We start from the raw sequence: 26693 nt of genomic DNA, 5'->3' as shown, positions 1-26693 counted from the left end.
TCACCTGATACCAATTCAAACAATGTGAGGCTCGCACACAGTCCCTGAGAAGCCCAGGCCGCTGTGATAGAAATCCTTCCAACACACTTCAGAGTTGGGGTGAGTAGCTCCTGACAGCCAAGCCCTGACCTCAACGTCCTGAACACCATCTTTCAGAGGGCAGATTGGAGTGCCCAGGTAAAAACTTAGCCACAAAGCCACACACACAGGAAGAGCGCACCTCAGGAAGGTAGAATTCTTGGTAAGTGAGGCATGGTAGACATCCACATGAATGTAAGCAGGCAAAGACTTTCTAACCCCACGGCTCTGGAGAGAAAGGAGGCCCGACCTGCCTCCCTCCTCCAAGAGCACTGGAGGACACTCCCGAGTGAGGAACAGGAGCCTTGGCTCCGGACACTGTTGGGTTGATGCCCACGCCCACTCTCCTCCTCTCTCCATGGGCACCCGTGGAGCTCAAGTCCCTGCGGCAAGGTGTCCACCCCTGGGGGTTTCTGGGCGTCACAGTGGTCCTTTTTCTTCAATCCAGCTTTAGTGAAAAGACAATTCAGGTACTAACGTAGAAAAATCTGCAGACTCAAAAGGCACGTTTTAAGATGTGTCACACTATTTATTGCAATTCACAGATAGGATGAAACTCTGAGCACGTGCTTCTGGGCACTGGGGTCCAGCTTCATGCGGTGAGCGGTCACAGTCTCGTGGGCAGCTCTTCCTTCTCGCCCTTAATGCAGCCCTGCGACAGACAGCAGAATGGTCAGGTCAGTCACTTTTCTAATGCACACTGCCTTAACTTTCCTGAAGTGTATACGACAGTTTAAAAACTTTGGGAGTGCTAACTTTAAGGCAGGCAAAACTCTTAAATATTTTCTCTTATTTACTTCACAATGTGGAGGATGCTCAATTCACACACATGGAAAATGTTTCAGATTCGCTCTGCTCCTCACACTTGGTTGCACACTCAATTAACTTACACAGTCCAGAGCAGAGTGCTTCAAGGGAGTGAGGCTCCCTGGCTCCTTCTCTAAGCAGTGCTGTGGCGAGGAACGGCTTCATCCTGCACAGTTATGTTCCAACAGCTGTAGGTTTCCCTGAACAGCTCCACCTCCTAGGTTGGAACTGAGTGAGGAGCGTTTCCAAGCAGGACTGACTGCACACTGAGAGACAGGCTGTCCGGGAGAGCAACCGGGCAATTCACGCCTAACCCCCAGTTCTCAGAGAAACGTGGTCATGGTAAGTGCACTCTGAGAGTCGTTTACCACCTAAGGCTTGTTTTTTATACTGAAAAAAGATGGATTAGAATGTTAGTGGACAACCTCTGAATAAAGTCCTTGAGAACGGACAGGGTACAAAGCAGGATAATCCACTAGTCCAAGGAGAAAAACTTCACTTGGAAAAAAAGAATTTTCTAAATTTAATGCTACTACAAAAAAGTCTCTTCAAGCCACTCTTCCATTTTCAAAAGAGAATCAGCTTTCCCTGTGCAAGTGGGCCAATGAGATAACAGCTGTAAGAATCAGAACATGTAAGGTACAAATTTAAATAATATGTATTGTTTTATGGTTGTTTTACAAGTCACTGCATTCTGATCCTAGCTTAGAATGCTTTGTCATTGACAGAGGAATCTGTTATTGAGTGTTGGTAAGCCATTTCTTCTTTTGGGATCAGAACAAGAGTCTTCACACCAACAGCAAACACCATTGTGAGGATTCTTCCGGCTGGGCTCAAATAGCACCATATGGCTGGCTCTTAAACTATGGGAAATGTCTTATGTAACAGGCATTGAAAAAAGAAAAGAAAGTTTTTACCTTGGTGAAATACTTAACACATCACATTGAAAAAGAACAAAAGAACAAACCGTCTTATCACTCTCACCCCGCTTCTGAAGAGTCTGTAGAAGAAGCCTCTCTTTGGTCTGGGAACTGTCTGACGTGCTCTCTCCTCTACATTTAATGCCATCTTTTCCTCATTCGCACTTTCGTTGATGTCCTTGAAGCATTCCGATTCAATCATCTGCATCCACAGAGGAGCAGGATGGAGAAGTGGGGGGTGTGGGGGATGACACCACGAGGTCAGTTGGCCGCCTCCCACCTGGCACCCGTGCTCAGCACTCCAGGGCCACTCCAGTTCCCGCCCTCGATTCCTGCTTCCCCTGCTTCCTGACCTCTTCTTGGGGGAGGTAACAGGGCCACCTCTTTTGAGCATGCCCCTAAAGCAGTTAACTACCATGGGAACCACGGTGCCAGCCAGCTCTGCTTCAGGCACGGGACTCAGGGCTGGCAAGACCCCATGGGATTCCACCTCCTGTCGAGGGACAAGGGGCAGCGGCCATGCAAAATATCACCTCCAACCACAGTCTCAAACACACACACACACACACACACGCAAATGTGTGTGTATGTAAAAATAGCTAAAAAGATATTTTAAAGAGGAAATTGTTTATTATGCACACATATACACATAATTTTTTCTTTTGTCATTGTTATGACTAATATAAACCTGCTATGCTGAAAAGGGCAGTACCTCGTTCTGCCAGGGGATGGAGACACACCCCGTAACAAACTGACTGTAGAAGGTGTCATCTGTGGTGTCCAGGTAGACTCCTCTCACCGTGGAGAACTGCTCAATATCCAGGACGTCCTTGCAATAAACTGCATGTGGCTGTGCACCAACAACAAAGAGGCATCGACCATCAGATGACTGCAATCTTTCTTAGTTTCCTTAATTACTACGAATACAATGCACGTGAAGTCGATGCACCAACACCCTACTATTCCTGTTTCTTTGCCGAGTTCCTCATTGGCGGCATTTTCTAATCCTTCCTCCAGGGAACTTGCAGAGTCACAGACCCTGTGGACACTGGCCCACAAAGGCTCCCATCCTCCTCTCCTGCAGTGGAAGATGGATTACAGATAGGGGCCGGGGATCAGGAAGGGAGACGATGGGTGCTCTTGTTGGAATACTGTGGAGAAGGATGGAGACCATCAGCCGGGGACTCTCACCCCTGCCTCCAGCCCTCGGCTTCCTTCACGGACAGCACCCTGCGTAAAGTCTAAGTAAAAAACGACAGCTCCCGCTTCTCACTATCCCTGTCAGAGGTCATCTAGTGGTCTTCAGCCGATCAGGGCGTCACAGGCAGCAGGGTGCCTGACCCCTCCCGCTCCACTCTGTGGATTGGCAGACCCCCTTCGCTGGGACAGGAGCCCAGGCCTGCAGCCCCTACCCTGGCACTGCTGTCCTCAGGTACAAGGAGTCAGGCAAGCAGGCAGAGCATGTCCAGGCCCAGGCTGCTGCCTCCTCCAGTGCGGCTGCCTGCGATTCTGGGAATAAGGAAGAAAAGGCACAGGAGTCTGCAGCTCCGGGCCAGGCCCTGCTAATGCAAGAGGCACCCTGCAGTTCTGAGAAATGTTCTACCTGCGTGCCTGAATTTGCACACGACAATGAGTGTGATAATCAAAGAAGTCATGTTCCGTTGGTCACTGGTCAGAACTTCTCTGAAAGCGGTTGTCATTCTTTCAGTCAGTTACCGCAAGGTGGGGAAATGCAAGCCACATGGCAGGCCCCGCCCTCAGGAGACAGTCCAGGCACGGCTGGTGAGGACTGAGCCCAGGCCGAAGGTCCAGAACCCCATACTGCCTGCCCAACTCAAACAAAACTGCCTGACACATTACGCTCAGACTCTACTGTGCACTGGCCCCCACGGGTTCCTCTGCTTCAATTCAGTGCAACACCCAGAACAGCCCCAGAGCCGCTGCCTGGCAGGCTCTGCCCCACACTTCTCAGTACCGTGCTTGGTGTCATCTCCCCCTCCTCAGAGAAGACTGTCTTCAGCCTGCCTTCCCTGCTCCAGACCCCAAGCAGCCCCAGGGCCTGGTGGAAAGAAGGCTCTTGAGGCCAGATGGCTCATGTGAAGTGCCTGTGGTGCACTATCACCGTCCAGTGTTTTTCCGCATCTTGTAATTTGTTTTACTGCCTATCGCTGCAGGATGGAGCGAGCTCCACAGCAGCAGAGACCTTGCTTTCTCCCTCTCCCCGTGGCCCTAATACCTAGAGCTGTGTCTGGCAGGTGGTAGGCATTCAATAAACATGTAATGTGTGAACTAATCCAGAGGAAGAAGTTACTACTATAACATATACGAATATAAAATAAACATAAGTCCTGAATTATACAACTAAAAATATTTTAATTGTACATCCTACTCCCATCTTATCCCACAGAACTATCTTCACATTTCTATAGCACGCCTGTAGTGGACTGTTAAGGACAGAGTCCAGGATGTTGTTGTCATTCATTTATACTTTAATCAACAGGTAGTCCCACCAAGCACTGACACGTGCCGGGCCCTGTGCTAAGCACTTGGAGACATGACTTCATTTGGGGCCCACAACACGCTCATGAGGAGGCTCAAGGGACCGCTCCAGGACCCTCAGTGTGGAGCCAGGACCTCGTGAGACGCGGAGTGGGGAAGCGTATCCCAGACTGAAGAAGCAAGCGTGTCAGCACCGACAGCAGAAAGGGGACCCTGGTAGCACGGAGGGCCCTGTAGGGCACACCAGGGAGGTCGTGAGCTGGTCCTGAGGTTTCTGAGCAGGGCAGTGACACAGGCTCGGCTCTACCAGCAATGACGGCCCACGCCAGACACCAGGCCTTGGGAGCCTGAGGGCTGCTGGGAAGGCCCGTGAGGACAGGTCTGGGGAGTGGTCTGGGGGGCTAAGTGGGGAGTGGGGGAGGGAGGAAGAACCAGATCAAGAGGCACCACCAGGCTGAAGCCACACCCAGGCTGTACCACCAGGTGGTTCTGTAACTGCTTGAAAACCACTGTGTTCCATGGACCCACTCTCTTGGACCCCCTCTTGCTCTCTTGGCAGTGTACTCACATCAGGACAGAAAGGGGGGTCTAACATGTTTGCTTCCAGTCTCTTGAAGTTAATGTCCTTGAATACAGGGTGTCCTTTTACTCCAGCTGCTCCGTCACCCTTGCAGCCCAGGCGTTGCTTGGGGTTCTTGGTGAGTAACTGTGTAAGAGGCAGACATGGAGTCAATTTAAGCTCCCATGATAAAAAAGAAAACGCAGAAAATCCCCATAATAATAACCAAAGAATTAGGCAAAGAGCACCTCCATCTAAACAAAAAAGGTCACTCAAATTTCAAAGTATCAAATAAACCTCATTAATTCTGATTTTACTAATCTAGACTATGTGATGCTTCAAAAAGCAGTTGAAACTCAAGTTTTGCCTTTGAGATACCATTTCAATGCTAAGTTATATTTATAATTAGAAACCATTTAATGCATTCATTAAATAGATCACCAAGGACCTCAGACGAGGCAAAAATTTAGCAAGCCTAGTTCTAGAAATTGTATACCCTTAAAATTAATAGAAAGTGTCTCTTTCAGAAGTATTCCTTGGGCCAGCCCCGTGGCTTAGTGGTTAAGTACGCGCGCTCCGCTGCTGGCGGCCTGGGTTTGGATCCTGGGCGCGCACCGCCACACCGCTTCTCCGGCCATGCTGGGGCCGCGTCCCACATACAGCAACTAGAAGGATGTGCAACTATGACATACAACTATCTGCTGGGGCTTTGGGGGAAAAATAAAGAAATAAATAAAATAAAAAGTATTCCTTATATATTTATAATTGTCACAAATTCAAATAGGCCTTCCTCCACAATTATTATCAATCAAAAAGGTTTGGCTGTGCTCAAAACACAGGAAAGATCTGGACCTCTAAAATACAGCCTAGGGGGCCGGCCCCATGGCTTAGCAGTTAAGTGCACGCGCTCTGCTACTGGCGGCCCAGGTTCGGATCCGGGCACGCACCGACGTACCACTTCTCCGGCCATGCTGAGGCCGCGTCCCACATACAGTAACTAGAAGGATGTGCAACTATGACATACAACTATCTACTGGGGCTTTGGGGAAAAAAAAAGGAGGAGGATTGGCAATAGATGTTAGCTCAGAGCCAGTCTTCCTCAGCAAAAAGAGGAGGATTAGCATGGACGTTAGCTCAGGGCTGATCTTCATCACAAAAATAAATAAACAAACAAACAAACAAACAAACAAATAAATAAATAAATAAAATAATAATAAAATACAGCCTAGACCAGGGGCTGGGAGGCTGCAGCCACAGGCCACATCTCATCAGCTGCCTGATTTTGTACGTAAGGTTTCATGGGAACACAGCCGGGCTCGTTAGTTCAGCCACGTCTGTGGCTGCTCTTGCACTACAATGGCAGAGCTGAAGAGCTGTGACAGAGACCTGCAAACCCTGAGAAATATTTACATCCGGCCCTTCACAGAAGAGTTTGCTGACCCCTGGCCTAGACTCACAGCCAGCACCCGTGGCTTTTGTGAATATAAATCAAAGTCCCAGGCAAAGACCAGAGCACACTCTGGTTCCAGCTTATCTGCGGCGCCCCCGCACACACACCTACAGCCTCACCAGCTGAGCTCCAGCAGCAGCGCACACTCACTTCTGCCTCCTCAGACTTGCCGTGCTGTGCCTGCCCTGGGACCTGCACACACACTGTCATGAAACTCTTAGCCTGGCTGACTCCTACTAAACCACAGGTTCCAGCTGCCTGCCTCAGAGAATCCTCGACCTGTCCCTTAGGATACCCGTCACCACTGACATGAATACATCACTTGGGTAACTGCTTAGTGCCAGTCTGTCCTGCAGGACTCGAAGCTTCTAAGAAGCTTAAAGGCAGGCTCTGTGGGAAGTCCTGCTGTATCCCCAGCACGTACCCAGGGCAGGGGCTCGATAAGATCTGCTCGATGGAGTTATTCTTTGCATGCTTTGTTAATTAAAAACATATCTGAAAATTAAGTGTAATGCCAAATACAATTCTGACATCTCAGGGACTCCATGACTCCATCATCAAGCCTGTGCCAGCACACACCGTCCAATGGCCTTACCAGGCAGCATAGGGCAGAGGAAAGCCTTGGACCCATAGTCAGAAAGCCTGGGCTCCAATTCGCCCGCTGCCATGGACTATGGGACGTCATGAAAATCAAACTTAATTTTTCAACCATGAAGGCTATGAGAACATCTTAGAAATCCACTGTGAGGACTGGATGACATAGTTATGTCAAAGAGCTCTGAAAATTACAAAAAGTTATCCAAGTGTCAAGTGTCACTATGACCTCCCATTTGGATTTCTGTAAAAAGCCAACTTTGTCTCTTCCCTTCCTTTCTTCTTTCCGTAATACACAAGCCCAACACTCTGACCTTAAACCCTGCTCAGGCCACTTACGCAGCACATGAGCACAGAGCGCTGGGAGCAGGTGCCAGGCAGAGGAACAGGCAGAGAGGGCGCAGAGCTTTGCACAAGCCTGTAGCGCCCCCCTTTAAGTGCACTGGGTGCTGGGGCCCAGCCCACTGTCCTGTCCCCGCAGATCCTCACTCTCCCCTCTGCTCTGCTGTTTAAATCAACTTGCATCTTGAGATGCCCTCTCCTCCAATCCCTGTTTGTTAGAATTTAACCCACTCTTCAAGATCTCATTGTTCCTCCTCTTAGCGATTACTGAGGATTTCTGTGTTACTAAACACTTCACACGCATCTTCCATTGTATCCTCCCAGCACCATCCATACCCTATAGACAAGAAACCTGAGGGCTGGAAAGGAAGCTTGTTGTGGGAGGCCGAGACTCGACCCTGGGCCCTGCCTCAAAGCCTGTTCTCTGAGTCACAACACTGACCCTCACTCAGACACCATCATCTTTCCCCAGCACCTCCAACAGAACGGCATTTCCTCACCCTGAGAGCCCTTAACCCCTTGTTTCTATCTTGTTTATGGCACCCATCAAATTCTGCTTTTTTATTACAGTTATTTTTGTTTGTTTTAGGCCTGCCATTAGGCCTCACATTAAACTGTGAGCTCCTTAGGGGTAGGCTCTATTTCTAATTTATATTTTCACATTCCTGCAGCCCAGTCAATGTCTTGTGTGTAGCAAGGGCTCAGTCAATATTTATCAACTGAACATAAATAGTAACTCGAGCAGAATGGTATAAAATATGCAGCAGCTGACTAAACACTGTCAGCGTCAAGCAGAATGAGCTGGCTGGAAGAAAGGCCAGCCTGAGCCCACTGCTCAGTGACAGGCCACTAAGACACAACACTTCTTATAAAGACACAAGGAAAGGGAAACCGAAACAACTCTTCTCCAGCCACATCAACTCCCGTGGTTATTGATATCCTTGAGTATGAGGCATAACTGCTGGTGGTTCCAACACGCTCTTGGGGACCCAGGCTCCACCTCTCTGTGGCTTCCTCTCCAACGACCTGATCCTCCGTCCCCGCCCCTGCCACTCTCTCCCTGGGTCACATCCTAGACTCTTCATGACCAGAAAGCCCTCAGTCTACTGCATTTCAAGCAGCTTCCTCTCTGTGTGGCCCCCGTCTTTCTAGCTCTGGCAAGGAGGAGCCCTGACTCCAACAAGCTGTGGCTCACTCCTCCCTGTAATCTACTGAATCTGCGCTCTCCTCATTCTCCTCTGTAACCCACTGAGATTCCAGGGCCCATCATTCAACCACTCCTCTGCATGCATATCCCAGCCCCACTGCCTTTCTCCAGTTCCTTCACACCTACTTAAGCAAACCACAGCACCAGCCAAGTCCAACACCCCAACTGTTCCAAACCTGCACCGTCCCGCCGAGTGTGGCAGGAGCACAACACACAATCAGGGCCACCATCTCCCTTTAAATCCACATGGGCCCTTGATGCTGCCGAGGAATCACCCCCAACTCCCTTCAGTCTCATTTCCTCCCTCACACCTCCAATGGCTCCCTCCTACCCTCGTGCAGCTGATGACCCGAGAGGACAGAAGCCACAAGAGAACATTCACAAGCCCCACCCGCCCCACACCTCCTGCTCACATGCTCCACTGGGCGCCAGGTCCTGTCCTCCCACCCACCACCAGGGCTTTGCCCCAGCCCTTCTCCCCTTCCTTGCAGTGGTGTGGACCTTTCCCACACATCCACCACATCACAAATCCTACAGGGTGCTACCTTCCCATGCAGCTGGACTCTGACCATTTCTCACCGGGCTCTGCCACCACCCAGGTCTGAGCACCCCCAACTCTCACCTGAATCGCTGCAAAGCCCCGGCTGGCCTCCCTCCAACCTGTCTAGTCTCTTCCCAGCACCTGGCGATCACGAGTCCAAGCACGTGACCCCCTCAGAACTCTGTGATGGCTTCCCAAGGTCGGTGGCACGTCTCCTCGCTTCCTGCCCCATTCCATCCCTCCCTTGCCCCCCACTCCCGACCCCTCCATGCTTCCCTGTCCTGTAGAGTCCACACATCTTCCTCATTTGTTTTGTTTCTTGTTGATTCCCACCACCCTGCAGTAGAATGAGAGCACTGGATGGCAGAATTCTTGTCTGTTTTACTCAGGATCCCCAATGCCTAGGACAGTGCTTGTCCCATAGAAGAGGCTCAACAAATCCTCGCTGAATGAAAAAAATGTGCTTGGAAAATCACAAGTACTGGCTTAAGATAAGTAAGAGACAGAGAGAGCTTCTCTCATTCACTTAGTGTCTGGGCAGCACGGAGGAGGGAAACCGGCCCAGCCCCAAGGGCACATAGAGACCAAGCTGACTGTGCCTCAGGGGCCTTGTCTCCCTGCTGTGACACTCAGCCTTGTGGAGCCCTTACCACATCAAGGAAGGTGGCAGGCACGAGGCCTGCCGTCAAGTCAGGGTGTCTATTATGACTAGAGTCCCTGGCAGCTAGTTAAAGGGAAGAGAAAAACCTCACCGTTTCAAATACCCTGAAGGTTCTGCTTTCTGTTTAGTTTCATTTGAAATTGGTGAGTGAAACAAAGCTCAGCTGTGTTCTGAAAGGATAGTACCTTGGCATGCTCTTCCCTTCAGCAGCATCTTTTGAGAAAGCAAACAATGAACTCCACTCTGCTTCACTCTGATTGATCAGAAACCCAATTATGTCATTTCCCAGATGACGTCTGGAACTTTTCCCTACTGTCCTGTCTGACTGGAGAGGAAGCCCGACTGGCATTCGCATCAGGAAGCCACCTCTGGGTGCCTCTCCTGAGCCCGAGTGCTGTCGGCAGCGGCACTGCAGACCCACAGGAGGACTGCTGGGTCTTCCCAGCTGCCAGGGAAAACGACTAGAACGAGCCAGACGTGTAATTCCCAGCCTCCCCGGAGCCCGACCCACCATCCTGCAGATGGATTTGGCGTCCTCCGAAAACTTCTCCGAATACTCCTCAGTGTCCTTCTTCACTCTTCGTTCCACCTCCTCCCGTCTGACTTTCTCTTTGAATTTTCTGAATGGAGAATGTCCCTGAATCATTTCATATATCAGACAGCCAAGTCCCCACCAATCAGGACTAAATGTATAGTTTTCATTATTGATAACTTCAGGAGCTACATAACAAATACAGGAAATTTAAATTAAATTAAATTTGGGGTTTAAAACTTCTTATAACTAATTCCAAATAACACATTATAAATTTAATATTTGTTACAACATGGATGAACCTTGAAAACATGTTAAGCCAAAGAAGCCAGACACAAAAGGTGAAATAGTGCATGATTCTATTTATAGGAAATAGGCAGAATAGACAAGTCCATGGAGACAGAAGGTAGGGCTAGGGTGGGAGGTGAGGGACGGGGAGTGACTGTTGATGGGTACTGGGTTTCTTTTTTGAGGTGATGAAATTAGACAGTGGTGACAGTTGCACAACTGCAAATAGACTGAAATCTACTGAACTCTACACTTCAGACTTTGGTGGACTTTATGGTACAAGAATTGTATTTCAATAAAGCTGTTAATAGAAACAGTTTGTACTATTCAGAGAGCATGAAATGAATTGTCACAGAGTAACGTCTGGCTGGCTCTAACACGGGAAAACGGTGCCCTAGGGAAGACCCCGCCTCCTGAGGAGGAGGCTCCCTCCAAACATGCAGAGCCACACAGATGGGCGCCCCAAGGGCATTGGCCATCTATTCCCAACATAGTCAAGACCCCCAGCAGCAGGTGACAGCAGAAACAGAGGGACACGGGGTGTCACTGCAGAACTCTGCAGAGGCACTCAGGTGCCTGCATGTCAGAGGCCAGCCCTGGGTCTAGCTGGCACTGTTGGGCTGGGAGCTGTGAGGTTATTCCTTGGGAGCTGACCCAAGGCCAGGGCCTCCTGTTCACAGAGGCTTCAGAATAACCAAGGAACAACGATTTCCCGAGGGGTCTGCGGGGCACGTGCACAGAGGGTGGCAGCATCAGAGTGAGGAGACCTGCTGTCCTGTCCCGACTGCCTGCACTCAGCTGCGTGACCTCCACGGGCCTCACACCCATCTAGAAGAGGAGGGTGGACTGCAGGACTCCTCTGCAGTTCCAACACTGGCTGGGCACAGATTTCAAACGCCCCAGGCTACCTACCAGTGGGTTAGAACTGACCTCCAGGTGCATTCGCATTTTCATTTCTCTCTGTTGGGAGGAAACAAGGAGCGCTGCAGTGGTCTTTCACATACCCATGTAGCCGACTGTTCCAACTCTGCCGCGGATCGTCTCCCCTTCTGGGATCTCGACGGCTAAACCAAGATCTGAAATGCGGATGTGCCCTGTGTGTGTTCAAATACATTACACAAATCATAGGGGGACGTGCTGTCACTTTAACAACAATAAAAAATGGAAAAAAAATCTAAAAACCCATGGATGGAAATTATAGCATTTCATACTCGAAAACATTTAAATCTAAAATTACATTTAACTTTTCCACATTTAGTAAAATACTATACAATGCATTCAGTTCCACTAACAGCAAGAAATTAGATTTATACCTGGCTATTGGTAAGGAAGCCCTTTAACCACATACAACCACTTGATAAAACAGAAGCATTGCATTTATTTTATTTCAATGTAACTACCAGATACATAAAAAAAACTATAATGAATACTACATCAACTACGAAACAGCAAATAAACACTATCAGAATACCAGTAGGCTTATATATAGGGACAATAGACAAATAATATGATGTTTTTCTCTGAAGAACAAATGGTAATGGAGGCAAGGAAATAAAAAACAAAATTAAGGAACTTCACTTAAAAACTACGTTATGTGGGGCTGGCCCCGTGGCTTAGCGGTTAAGTGCGTGCGCTCCACTACTGGCGGCCCGGGTTCAGATCCCGGGCGCGCACCGATGCACCGCTTCTCCGGCCATGCTGAGGCCGCGTCCCACATACAGCAACTAGAAGGATGTGCAACTATGACGTACAACTATCTACTGGGGCTTTGGGGAGAAAAAGGAGGAGGATTGGCAATAGATGTTAGGGTCTTCCTCAGCAAAAAGAGGAGGATTGGCATGGATGTTAGCTCAGGTCTGATCTTCCTCACAAAAAAAAAAAAAACCTACGTTATGTGTTAATGCCGTTATATAGGAAGACTTAAATAGTTATTAAATTCCTTATTAAAATAACAAATTATGGAAAACATTCTTTTGAGACTCTAGAAAGATAAACCAGCCCGGGAGACAGACACCTTGCTCAGCTTATTCACCACTGTGTCCCCAGCTTCTAATACAGTACCCGCATACAGCAGGTGCTCAATAAGTATTTATCAAAGAAATGAATGAATCAACAGCAAATATTTCCTGAAGATGAAAAATAGGCAACATGTCCTTCAAGGCACTGAAATCATTTTAAAACAGTCTGCATTATGCTTCAGACAGAAAAATGGACCTCTGACTTAGCCTGCACCACATTATGAATCACATTATGCCCTTGTCACACGTCCACCCTTGGGGAGGCAGGAGGGGAGAGGGGTTAGAGCAGATTCTGGGGCCACGTGGCCTTGTGTTGAGTCCCAGGTCTGCCATTTATTAGTGTGGCTCAGTTTCCATTCAAACAAAAAGATTCTCTCAATAATGCAGCTTTTATGTATTTTATGTTTAAGTAGAGTACTGGCATGTTGTGAAATTTTAAGTATCTCTGTCTTATTTTTCTTTTAAAAAGTGATGTTTTAAACTGAGAAATGAAAAGTAAAACCACTGACAAACTGACAAAAACTCAAAGTTTGAGAGCACAGTCGGTTGTCAGGGCTATGGGGAAGCAGGGACACTCACTGTGCTGGTGGGGATACAAACTAGCACAGCGCCCCCAAGAGGAATCTGGCAACACCTGGCAAAACTTGAGCTTAGCGCTCCCACTTCTAGGAATCATCCCAAGGATCCACTAGAAAAACAAGAAATGACGTGCACAGGGCTATGCATTGCAGCACTAACTGAAACAGCAAAAGACGGGGATAGCCTGTGATCTATCGGGGGGGACTGAGCAAACCAAGCCAGTTCATCTGTAGGCAGCCAGACAAAGGAATAAGGAAGATCTCCATTTTGTATTGTAGAGTGATCTCTGTTATAGATTAAAAAAGCAAAGTAGAAGGGCTGGCCCGGTGGAGTAGTGGTTAAGTTCCCACACTCCACTTTAGCAGCCCGGGGTTCGCGGGTTCAGATCCAGGGCGTGGACCTACACACCGCTCATCAAGCCATGCTGTGGCGGCGTCCCATATACAAAGTGGAGGAAGATGGGCACAGATGTTAGCTCAGTGACTATCTTTCTCACCAAAAAAAAAAGCAAAGTGGAGAAAAATACTGTAATTATGTTAACGTCAATAGGAACTAATATTTTCAGCATGAGGAGAAAAAAAACACAAACGTGAAATGAAGAAGTTAAATGAGAATTGGAAATATCAATAGGAATCCATGATGAATATTTTCTTCAAACAAACAGTTTTTTCTCTGTACACTGAAAAGGCCAAGGATGAACGACCAATGCAACAGTAATGAGCACCGTGGTACCCAGACTGTGGTCTCACGATGCTGCTTTCCACAGAGAGGACCAGGGCCCTTTGGAGAAATGGTTGATCTCAAGTCTCGGTCAGCACGTGTGCACGATAATCCTGGAACATTTGATTCTAGCATAAAACAAGGCAGTTCTTAAAGACGAATGGAGATCCCCTGGCCAAAGATGGGACAATCCAAACAGCAAAAGGAATAATGACTCCAATAGATTAAAATATACCAAAGTGTTAAAATCCACAAGTTCATAATGATACCAAAACAGAAAAAAACAAAAACCTCATTGGTCATCTTGGAGAACTAACACGATATTCTGAAAAGTGGAAATAAAGGGAAGTATTCAAGTATTTTACCTGCTTTTCCTGAACAAACAGGTAAATAAATGTTGATGAAGCAAAGTTCTTTTTGCACAAATAAGTGCAAAAGAAATGACAGAATTAGAATATCATCATTTTATAATCCCGGTGAAATGATGGATCTCAATATTGATCATTAAGTCATCAAGTGAAAGGCTGGCAGGAACTGAATAATGGATGGATCAGGCTGACAACATTTGCAACCACTGATCAATCTGAACACCATAACAAGAGACACTCAGCCATCATATGCCGCCTGATGTAATATAACAGGAAGTACACATGAAGTATGCGCACCAACAATCAAACCTGGACATATTCCAGCCTCCAGATCTAACCACCGGCTTACAGGAAAAACAGGGGAGAGGGAACACGTTAAATCCAGCCAAATCTACAGCATGGGAAATTCTATAGGACAAATGTCTGTGTACTCATCTGCCAGGCTGCCATAACAAAGTGCCACAGGCTGCGGGGCTTAAACAACAGTAATTTATTCTCTCATGGTCCTGGAGGCTGGAGGTCCAAGATCAAGGTGTCGGAAGGGTTGGCCTATCCTTTTGGCATGTAGAAGATCACCCTCTCCCTGTGTCTTCACATCCGTCTTTGTCCTAATCTCCTCTTATAAGGACACCAGTCATAGTGGATTAGGGCCCACTCCAATGACCTCATTTAACCTTAGTTACATCTTTAAGGACCTTATCTCCAAATACATCACATTATGAGGTACTGGGAGTTAGGGCTTCACATCAATTTCGGAGGGGCAGAACTTGGCCCATAACACCTGGTTTCACAAACAAATGACAAAAAGAAGCAGGGAGGAAGAACCTATGAAGCTAAAAAAGACTCAACAAGATATCAACCAAATGTAATGTGGACTTCATTGAATATTCCAATATGCAACTATAAAAATGTTTATTAAATAATTAAGGCAGATTTAAAGCCAATGGGATATAGGTGATATTAAGGAATTATTAAATACTTCAGGATGTAATAATAGCATTGTGTTTATGTTAAAAAATAATATCTATTTTATAGACAGAAGAATATGATGTACAGGATTTGCTTTAAAATCACTGTCAATTATAAAATGCTACTGGTTTTTACAAAAACTATTTATCTCATTTTTAAGGAATATATCTATTCCATAAAACTGAGGCCTCTTCTTTAGAAAATACAAGCATGATACCGTTTTCTTTGTTATCTCAACCCCCAGCTGCATTTCAGAAACCAAGTCCTCCTTAATTTATAAGTTTGCAAAGAAGAGTGCTGCCATATTTAGGACAAAGAGTAAATGCACCTCACAATCTAGAACAGATGATTCTCAGGTTTTTTTTTTTACCTAATTCCACCACAAATGTCAAGTTCTGCTTTAAGAAAACAGAAAACCTAACAAGTTGTCAAGAAGGGAAATGGAGAAGTATTTACACAGACAATCATGTTACTCTGATGTACTGGTGGAAATTAGTTCTTAGGAATTTTAATTGCATGATAGTAAAAATCCTAGAATCAATTGTGTTGTTTAAGTCATAGAAACTAAAGTAGAGCTACGATTACATTTTTAAAAACTAAGAGTAGGAAAACTAGAAGAAAAGAAAGTTAAAAGTCCCCCGAAATCAAGCAAAGCAAAACAAAGTTTTGTCATTCCTTTCTATTCTTCACTGGAATGTGACCAACTCCATGGGGTATAAGCACAACTAACACAGTAATTACCACAGAAATGATGCTGGGCTCCTGCTTCTGGGCGAGATGGAGAAGGTCGCGGTGCGCCCACGCTACTACTGACCACATCGAGGAGAGCAAATCACAAAAGTCACAAATTACAGGCACCAGCGCACCACGGCAGTGACTAGACTCGATGGACTAAATCTTTCGAGCGGAGAACCACACTAAGGTGAACTGATGAAGGGCAGCAGGTGTTTTCCTCAGAAGCAATTGCAAACCCTGGGCAAACCAGAGCCTGCTGACTGGGAGTGGGGGACTCTCATGGAGACCCTCCAGGTGCTGCCACCTGGATTCTAACCGAGGCTGGGAGCAGCTGGAGGCTGAGTCAAGATTTGGAGCCCTGGAGACGGCTGCTGGGGCAGAGACACCAGCACGGACTCTGGCATTCAGGTGCACTGGAGAGGCAAACTTGGAGATCGAGGGCCTCAAGAACGGAACCAGCTTCCTCCTCCAAACATCAGGACACAGAGTCTAGCAATCTATGTAAAGGATAGCACATTATGCCCACGTTGGATTTATTTCAGGAATGGAAGGTTAGTTTAATGTTCGAAAATTAACTGGTGAATTAACTATATTAACAGAAAAAAAGAGTATCATATAATCATCTTGATGAAAAAAGCACTGACAAAATTCAACAGCATTCATTATTTTTTAAAAAAGGAAAATTCTTAAATCTGATAAAGAATTTCTACCAAGATACTACAGCAAATTTCATACTTACTGGTGATATATTGAAAGGCTGCCCCTGAGATCCAAAACAAGAAAAGAATGCCCACTATTACCACTTCTAGTCAACATCGTACTGAAAGTCCCACCTAGTGTCACAAGGCAAGAAAAAGAAACAAAAGGCTTCAGAATTGGGAAGGCAGACATGAAACAGTCATCTGCAGGTGGCAGGATGGTCTGTGTAGAAAATCCAAAAGAATCTACAAACTTTTAGAATTAAGTGAATTTAAGAAGGTCACTAGATGTAAAGTCAATTGCAATTGTAACCAAAAGCACAATCCATGAAAAAAAAATTGATAAGATGGACTTCATTAAAATTAAAAACATCCAGGGCCGGCCCTGTGGCATAGTGGTTAAGTGCGCGTGCTCCGTTGCTGGCGGCCCGGGGTTCGGATCCCGGGCGCACACCGATGCACTGCTTGTCAGGCCATGCCGTGGCAGCGTCCCCATATAAAGTGGAGGAAGATGGGCACAGATGTTAGCTCAGAGCCGGCCTTCCTCAGCAAAAGGAGGAGGATTGGCATGGATGTTAGCTCAGGGCTGATCTTCCTCACAAAAAAATAAAAAAATAAAAACATCTGCTCTGTGAAAGATACTACTAAGAGAATGAAAGACAAGCCATGGACTGGGAGAAAATCTTTGTAAAACATCTATCTGATAAAAGACTGATATCAAAAATATACAAAGAACTCTTAAAACTCAACAATAAGAAATGACAACCCAATTAAAAAATGGTCCAAAGACCTGAACAGATACCTCACAATGAAGATATACAGATGACAAGTAAGCCTATGAAGAGATACTCCACATCATATATCATTAGCGAATTGCAAATTAAAACAACAGTGAGATACCACTCCACACCTACATTCTAAAATGGGTAAAATTCAAAACACTGACAACAGCAAATGCTGACGAGAATGTGGAGCAGCAGGAACTCTCACCGTTGCTGGTGGGAACGCAAAGTGGTACAACCACATTGGAAGACAGTTTGGTGGTTTCTTACAAAACTAACCATACTCTTACCATATGATCCAGCAATCCAGCTGCTTGGTATATACTCAAAGGAGTTGAAAACTTATGTTTATACAAAAACCTGCACATGAATGTTTATATAGCAGCTTTATTCATAATTGCTAAAACTTAAAAGCAACCGAGATGTTCTTTAGAAGGCGAATGGATAAACAAACTGTAGATCATCCAGACAATGGAATATTACTCAATGCTAAAAAGAAATGGGCTATCAAGCCATGAAAAGACATGGAGGAAACTTAAATGCATATTACTAAGTGAAAGAAGCCAATCTGAAAAGACTATACACTGTATGATTCCAATTAGATGACATTCTGGAAAAGGCAAAACTATGGAGACAGTAAAAAGATCAATGGTTGCCAGGGCTTGGGGGGAGGGAAGGAAGGACAAATAAGTGGTGCACAGGGGACTCTGAGGGCAGTGAAACTATTCTGTATGATACATATATCATTAGTATACATTTGTCAAGACCCACAGAATGCACAACACAAAGAGTGACTCCTAAGGTAAACTATGGACTTTAGTTAATAATAATGTACCAATGTTGGTTCATCAATTGTAACAATGTATCAGACACTATTACAAAATATAAATAATAGAAGAAATTGTATTTCTAAATATCAGCAATAGGCAAATAGAAAGTGAAGTTTTTTTTTAAAAGATTTTTATTTATTTATTGTTCCCCCCAAAGCCCCAGTAGATAGTTGTATGTCATAGCTGCACATCCTTCTAGTTGCTGTATGTGGGACGCAGCCTCAGCATGGCCGGAGAAGCAGTGCGTTGGTGCGCGCCCGGGATCCGAACCTGGGCAGCCAGTAGCGGAGCACACACACTTAACCGCTAAGCCACGGGGCCGGCCCGAAAGTGAAGTTTTAAAAACAATACCATTAAAAAACATCAAATAACAAAAATGTGTTACCTTTTGTAAAAAACACCATTACAATGAAAACTACCAAGTGACATTGAGAGAAATTAAAGGAGACCCAAATATATAGAACTATAACTATGTTCATAAATCGAACTATTCTGGCTAAGAGCCAGAAGCTATGGACACGCCTTTGGGCAAGATACTTACAGATCTTGGTATTACTCTAGATAAAATGAGAATTCATCACCTTCCTCCCAAGGTGGCTGTTTCATGCATCAATTAGATAACAAGCAGGAAAGCTTGGCAGAGTCTGTATAAAAGGGGTCTTTGCATTAAAAGTACCCCACATTTGCCTTCAGGAGGCTTTGTCTTAAATACGGCCCTCTTCTCCTTTATAGGAGTCATCTTAGCCTGGTCTCATGCTCTCCACTAGACTGTAAGACTTCTCAGACAGCCAAAAAAATCTCCTGAAAAAAGTTCCCTCCCAATATTGCTTATGTGGTTACTTGTTAATACATCAGCTATAGTAGGCGTGGCAACAGGTCTTACATTCTCTGGTGCAGTCGGCACCCAGAGAACCGAAGTCTGAGTGGGCACCAGTGCTGCTGACAAAGATCCAGCCCCAAAGGGCCATCTTTACAGGGTGCCCAGCTGCCAGTCAAAGAGAGCTCATGCAGCTATCTGAGCTCCTGCTCTGTGAAAAGAGGCTAGCACCAAGAGCAGCATGCTATGGTTTAGGAAGGCATGGCAATACATATCTAAGGAATACAACAAGATGTGGGTCAACAGCAAGAAATAGGAGAGAGAAAAATGTTCTTATGAGTTTACTTTAATACGCTTCTTTTTTTTTTTAATACGATGACTTTTTTTTTTATAATTTTATTTATTTATTTTTTTCCCCCAAAGCCCCAGTAGATAGTTGTATGTCATAGCTGCACATCCTGCTAGTCGCTGTATGTGGGACGCAGCCTCAGCATGGCCGGAGAAGCGGTGTGTCGGTGCGCCCGGGATCCGAACCTGGGCCACCAGCAGCGGAGCGCACGCACCTAACCGCTAAGCCACGAGGCCGGCCCTTAATATGCTTCTAAACCTCAACTATTAACTGAAAATTATGACCATCTGCTTCTTGCCTAAATAGAGGGGAATGACAATGTTATCTGTACTATAATTTTTAATGAACGCGTACCAAAGAGTTTCTCTTTTTGTTGTTGTTTCTATCCTGCATTAACTGGCTAAGTTCACATTAATTTTCTGTATCCAAGTCCCTCTTAACAAAATCTATGCTTCACAACCCACGTGTCCCTTGACTGATGATTGGATAAAGACGATGTGGTATATATATACAATGGAATACTACTCAGCCATAAAAAAAGACAAAATCGTCCCATTTGCAACAACAAGGATGGACCTGGAGGTTATTATGTTAAGCGAAATAAGCCAGAAAGAGAAAGATAAACAGTGCATGATTTCACTCGTATGTGGAAGATAAACCAACACGCAGACAGATAGAAGTGTTTTGTGGTTACCAGGGGCTAGTGCGGTGGGCGGTGGGCACAAAGGGTGGAGGGATGCACTTATATGGTGACTGACAAACAATAATGTACAACAAAAATTTCACAATAAATAAAAAATCTATGCTTCAGACGTGAAAGGCTCAGTCACTTACCACGATCATCAAGGAGAATATTCTCAGGCTTTAAGTCTCTACAAAGGAAGAAACAACAAAAAAAGCTCAATTATTCAGAAGTTGACACTGTGATTCACCAGCACCCAGCAGAAATAACCACAGATGTGACGTCTCTATGCTATGAGCAATAGCACAGACAGCAGATGGCAAAGCCACCCTTTGTGGATCAAGTTACAAGCCATTCATGTTGTCGCAAGGCTTCAGCCATCACACACAAGGACAAGGATCCTACAAAGGACTCACTTCAACAGACAACGTGCATTACGACGACAGTGTGAAATCAACTGCTTCGCGTGGGTATACAGATTAAATGAAGACATTTCAGTGATGAAACGTGCAGCCCAGTAGCAAGGAATTAGTCCTTAATAAACTTGGTTCAATTTCTCTTATTATTAATATACTTTTAAAAATGTCAGGGGCCGGCCCCACGGCTTAGCGGTTAAGTGCGCACGCTCGCTGCTGGCGGCCCGGGTTCGGATCCCGGGCGCGCACCGACGCACCGCTTCTCCGGCCATGCTGAGGCCGTGTCCCACATACAGCAACTAGAAGGATGTCCAGCTATGACATACAACTATCTACGGGGGCTTTGGGGGGATAAATAAATAAATAAATAAAATTATAAAAAATAAAAAAAATAAAAATGTCAGCAACTGAAAATTTCCCATACTAGAATAACTCAATTTTGGGGGTGAGACAGACATGGATCCAAATCCTGGCTCTGCCGCTTTTCAGCGGTGTGTCCGTAACCTCTCTAAGCCTTAGTGTCCTCGTCTGTAAAACAGAGTGACAACAACACCCGCCCCGTTTCCTGCCTGGGCAGGTTTGGGTGAGCTCAGGCCTCACGGAAGGCAGCGTGTAGAAAACGTTAGTGACTGTCATTCGTAGTTCATTGTGAACGTAGAGGGGTACCACAAACATCGAATAAATGTAAATCACTACAGACGAAAACATTTCAATGTAACATCTCAAACTACTTATTTGTTTTTTTCCCTTAGAGAGAAAAACAATTATTTTTCAAAGGATTTATATTTAACTTTGATTTCAAGTGTGGTCCTATCACAACAATCCATCTCCCCTGAGCATCGCCCCTTAATCTGTGGTCACATCACTAGAACCTACAGAAGGAACTGAAGCCAGATAACCACTGAAACAAACGATGTGGAAGTGACAACGAATGGAAGGAGGATGGTCTCAGGAAAGGTCTGTAAAGAGACAGCTCTCGCAGAACCAAGAACAAGCTAAAGCGAGCACTCCTCAGCACACCACAGGCTGCAGTTAGTGTAAAACCATACTCCCAGGAAGAGATGAGAGATGATCCTGCTCGGTAGCTCAGAGAGAGGTGAACGCATGCATGGGTAGCTGTGTAGAAATGTTTTCTGGAAAGATGCCCATGCCACTGTGTTAAAGGTCTCCTCGGAGAGAGGGACTGGGGGTGGAGGGCTTGGAATGGGTGCCTTCTGTATTTGCATTTTCTGGCCATGTGCACAGGCTCCTGCATTACCTAGATGGGATGATGGGCATTTTTGTGTTTTCCTTTATTCTTTTCTGTATTAAAAAGAATTCTAATAAACGTTATTAAAAACAAAGCAACCTGGGGCTGGCCCAGTGGCATAGCAGTTAAGTTCAGCGCGCTCCACTTAGGCAGCCCAGGTTCGGATCCTGGGAGTGGACTTACACCACTTGCGGATGGCCATGCTATGGAGGCGACCCACATACAAAATACAGGAAGATTGGGACAGTTGTTAGCTTAGTGACAATCTTCCTCAAGCAAAAAGAGGAAGATTGGCAACAGGTACTAGCTCAGGGCTGATCTTCCTCAAAAAAAGAAAAAACAAAACAAAACAAAAGCAACCCTCCTTGACATGGAACTTCCATAGCCTCCTCAATTACGCAGTCTTATACTGAACATCAACAGAACACCTGCCCAACCATCTTTAAATTCGTCTCATGAGACTTCCTAAAGCCTTGCTGCTTGAAGTGTGGGCCAGTATTGCTACAGGGCTGGACAGAATGCAGATCTTGGGCCCAGCCCGAGACCTACTGACTCAGAGCCTACATCTTCTCCTGGTCCTCGGGATTCACTGCTCTTTAAAGCGTGAGAAGCCCTGCCCTAAACCACTCCCTCCAGCTCTACACTCAGCTGTCACCATCCACAGCCGATCACTGTGCTCTGAAAGGAAGCGCGTTGGATATATTCCACAAGATAATGACAGTAGCACAGTGATAACGTCACTGATGTCTATCGATGCTCACCCTAGGCCGAGACTTGTGCTTAGGCACTTCACGTACACCGTCTCCTGTAACTGTCACAAAACCTCTGTGGAGCAGCTATAGACAAAGTGCTGCTCTTGAGCTGTAGCAAAATGAAGTGGGTCACACAGAAGCTAAATGAGCAGATGGGACAAAGGCCAAAGCCATACTTGCTTACACCCCACCCCACACCTGCTCACTGGATATGTAGGAGTAAATGAGCGTCACAGCTCTAGGCTACAAAGTGCTGTCATCTCTTGGAGCTTCCATCAAAAACTCTCTCTCCAGGCTGTTAATCAACCAGCAGTTCTCTTCACCCATCTCCAAGTCTGGGGCTGCCTCATCACCAGGCAGGTCACTCAGCCCCCAGGGCTTGGTTTCCTCAACTGTGAAGTGAAGGGGTTTCCTAGGTGATCTTTTCAGCTCCTTTTGGGTTGAAAAGGGATGATCTAATCTTAATCTTAAACCAGGAAGACAAACAAAGTTCAGCACACACACGAGGGTCTGACCAAAGCTGAGGATAGAAGGAAGTAAGGGTGTCTTCTGGCTTTTTGGTAACCCCTGCCCAAGCGAACCTACTGACCTGGGTGTAACCTGGATGTGATCTGTTGTGTTCTCAGGCCAGTTAAGTCATCTTGTACCTCCATGTTCTGGTTTGCCAGAAGCTCATTGCCGGGCTTCACGCCCCTCCTCTTCTTGATAAAAAAGTACTTTCCCATCCGGATCCCATTTCCTGACCTGCTCTAGGTCGTGAATTATCCTGAGATGGCAAAACTGAAGATGACTTCTGGAGACTAAGGCTTGAACCACTGCCTGCTCCTCCCGTGTCCCAGTGAGCCTGCTCTCTCCTGCTGCCCCTGTTTTCCATTATCAGCCTCTCCTGAGGAGTGAGACTGTGCACAGACAGAGAAGACAGCGGGGACAGCCTGCTGGGCACATTTCTGGAGTAAGGTGAAGAGAACAGCATGGACTGGCACAGCCATAGTTGAAGGTTCCAGAACTCTGGCTTAACTGGAACTTCAGTATGGCCTAAATATTTAGACCGTGGTCTTGAAAAATAGCTCTGCTCCAACCAAAGGGCATTAGCAGCAATGTTCTTGATGTGCGGGTGTGATAAGAAAACAGCCATTCTGAGTTGCTGCCTAGGCATTTTACAAAATGACGACCTGCTCGCACGGGGAGTCTGGATGTTCAGAGAAGGACCTGAGCTTAGGACGCTGCCCCAGGTTCCCTTTTACCAGTTACAGTTGAGCCCACAAAAAGTTACCAACCTCCGCCTCAACCACCTTGTAAGTAATAGGTGCTTGCTACCCTGCTTTCTGTCTCCCGCTGGCTCCTCACCTGGGATGGAGGACTGCTCTTCCCCCCCTCATTGTCCCCCAACCCCACGTTCTGGGATCTGTACGTAATAAATCTTGTGACTCTGCTTCCTCTGTGTGCGTGTACTGAAACTGCACCTTCAACCAAAATGACCTCATGGGTGTCACTTCCCCAAAGTGGGAGCTCATCTACTTGCCGACCCCGTGTGGATGGCTTATGCACCTCATTCATCAGGTCATAATCTGCATGTTCTTCATTCAATCCACCAGCTCCAGGCCCCCCAACACAGGGGGAGGGGCAGGGCAAGGGAACAAAGGCAAAACCACTTTGGCTCACTCCCAAGTGTTCCCTTAGACATTTTCCAAGAAAATATGGCTCACCAGCCTCAGGGCAAGACTCTAAGGTCCCAGTCAGTCAGTGGCCCCATCCAGAAAGGCTAACCTGCCTAAGAGAATTGCCAGGAAACGGGCTTGTTAGCTACTATTATTTTTAGAGAACTAGCTACTAAGAGGCAGAAATTTCCAATCTGGAAGAATGTGGGTCATATACAGATTAATAGTTCTTATAAACAGTAAACTTGCCATTCTTACTTTAAATAAATTAACTTCCATGTTTCAAAAAGGGTAGAAAACAAAAGAGATTATCTTTCAAAGCACTATCGTAAACGGTAATTATTATCTCCATTTATGTGTTCACTTGCACATGGCCCTTCTAGCCTCTAGGTTATAAACTTCCTGAGAACAAGAACCACAAAATCTGATTTGTTCCCCAGAGTGTGATTCTAGCACGCAGCTCAGGGGCGTATATATATCTGGGACTCAATACATATTTCTGGAGTGAATGAATGAACCTTTTAGCTACTGATAAATCTAATATGATAACAATAATCTATTCTACCTAATGGCCTGTATGACCCAATTCACTACCGAAAAATTATAGGTACAAACCGCTTCCCTCTCACCATTACTCTCCTACATACCAACCCCTTCTCCTTTTTACAGTGGGGAGGATGTCATCTGCCTTTCAATCCACAATTCATCCCCTAGAAAAAGATCCAATGCACAGCTAAACATTCATTTCCCCTAGGAAATTTCTAATGATATTTTCTCTTAATTATTTCCAACTATAGCATTCCAGATGGGTGGAAATTTCATGATTCACATCACGTCAATAAAGAGTCAGGTTTCTTCGGAAATGGAACAACCCAACAAAACTGCCAAGAAAAGGTTCAGGTTTCCCTTTTTGTTATGGAAAAGAGCGAGGCATGAAGACAGAACACAAGACCTTGAGACCTTGTTCGGATCCATCACTCACTAGGAAGGTGACAAGAGACAATCTCTCTCATCTGTAAATGGATGTGATACTTACCTCACAAGACTGCTGGAAAGATGAAATTGATGATGGCCCTGATACCGGTTCCTCTACGTTAACCCAGCATACATGGAGTTAAAACCAAAAGCATCCATCCCCTTTCCCAGCTTCTTCAGTTACATTCATATGTAAATAGCGGTTTCTCGAAGCTTTCTGTCCCTGAGCTTCACGTAGGCATGAAACTAGTGTTGAGATTACAGCACTGACCTCCCCCTGCACAAGGCACATACAAGCTACAAATCGTTAAAACCTAGGGGGCCTCACACCCAACTCTTGGCTAACTATGGGTCCTTGAAGTTTATTGCAGGAAAACAGACATCCAGAGAATGTTTTATCTGAACAGCAGAAGACTATAGAGAAAAGAAATAAAATACTCCAGCAAAATCATATCTGGAATAAAAGTCCCTCTAGGATGCTATGGCTTTTTACTAAGTTCTTAATCTTTTCTCCAAATAAATAACAGATGCAAAAAGGCAGAGCCTAGGGCCTCGCAGGTAACAGAAAGCCAACACACGCTCGCTCCTCCCTTCCCACTCTCTTTGCCAACGCTCTGGTTTAGTCGACTCCTCTGCTCCCTTTCACTCGCATGCAAACACAATGCACGTCTCTCTGGAAGAATCACTCCTTCTTCCCCCACTGCTCGGATCTTAGCCATCTTTCCAAGCTGCAACCTAAGTTCCACCTCCTCCAGGAAGCCTTCCCTGACAAGGCCTGGGCCTACTTTAAAGCACTAATCCTAGAAAGAATTCTAGGAGTCCGTTATGTTTAACTGCTCACGAAACACAGGTACCTCTTTGGCAGACTCCTGAACCATGTTGCAGCATCTGCCTCGATGCTTTTACGGGAGGCCCGCAATTGAGGGTCATGCCCTCTTCACTCTCCTGGCACTCTCGAGGCAGCTCTCCTGGCGGAAGGCAAGGCAGCCCCCAGGCTTTCAATTCTGACTGGTAACATGCTGCTCCTGAAGGACTGCTTAAAGCCCAACCTGAATGCCTCCTCTTTTCTGACCTTTAGACTGTGAAACAGTAAAGCATTTTTATTTGTACTGTCTCTGCGAAAAAAAAGATCATTTTTCTGGCATTTGATCTGATAAAAGTTGTCAAGTGGCAATCTCTGAAAACAAAAAAGAGGACACAAAACCTTTCCTTTGAGGAATGTAAGCAGTGCTTTAACAAGTCCTTAGATTAAAGGGGGAGGGGCTGCACCATTAGAGGCTGAAAACCATCAGTCATTCATTCAACAAACACTTAGTGGGCACCTCTTGATGGTAGGTGTTGTGGACACAGCAGTGGACGAGACACTCTTGGTCCAGTTCTCACTGCATGCAGGACAACCCATGCCTCTCACCTGCTGGGCCTGAAGGCAAGTGGGAGCCTGAAGTGGAAGAATGAGGGAAATGAGAATCTTCTAACCAGTAATCCAGTAACACATCCTAACACCAGAAGCAAGCAGAGAGGGTTACCTGTCCTTAACTGCGCTACACTGTAACTTCCTCAAGGAGTAAAATAGGAATCAACGCTCCTACAGGCTGTTCCATGCTTCAGTGCCACCGGT

The 26693-nt window shown here is 46.0% G+C and overlaps 1 protein-coding gene across 5 annotated transcripts in view; it reads right to left on the bottom strand.

Annotated features, from left to right (window-relative positions):
* Positions 1-583: 583 nt before the first annotated feature.
* The window catches only part of GRK4 (G protein-coupled receptor kinase 4), a 92738-nt gene continuing 66628 nt past the window's right edge, over positions 584-26693 (bottom strand). For 3 of the 5 annotated variants that reach the window (XM_087434838.1, XM_087434836.1, XM_087434839.1), the window contains 7 exons: positions 20178-20215; positions 11483-11572; positions 10170-10378; positions 4873-5010; positions 2518-2655; positions 1870-2007; positions 584-730 (listed from right to left, as the gene is read on the bottom strand). In XM_087434838.1, coding sequence (XP_087290964.1) covers positions 686-730; positions 1870-2007; positions 2518-2655; positions 4873-5010; positions 10170-10378; positions 11483-11572; positions 20178-20215 — 796 coding nt within the window. In that variant the 3' untranslated portion in view covers positions 584-685. The remainder of the gene's footprint in view (positions 731-1869; positions 2008-2517; positions 2656-4872; positions 5011-10169; positions 10379-11482; positions 11573-20177; positions 20216-26693) is intronic. The other 2 variants (XM_087434837.1, XM_087434840.1) reach the window with 2 other exon arrangements.

This window comes from Ceratotherium simum, chromosome 8, assembly GCF_057802395.1.
Source record: "Ceratotherium simum simum isolate JZ-2026a chromosome 8, ASM5780239v1, whole genome shotgun sequence".
Taxonomy (NCBI): Eukaryota; Metazoa; Chordata; class Mammalia; order Perissodactyla; family Rhinocerotidae; genus Ceratotherium; species Ceratotherium simum.
This window is presented reverse-complemented; position numbering and strand designations above follow the sequence as displayed.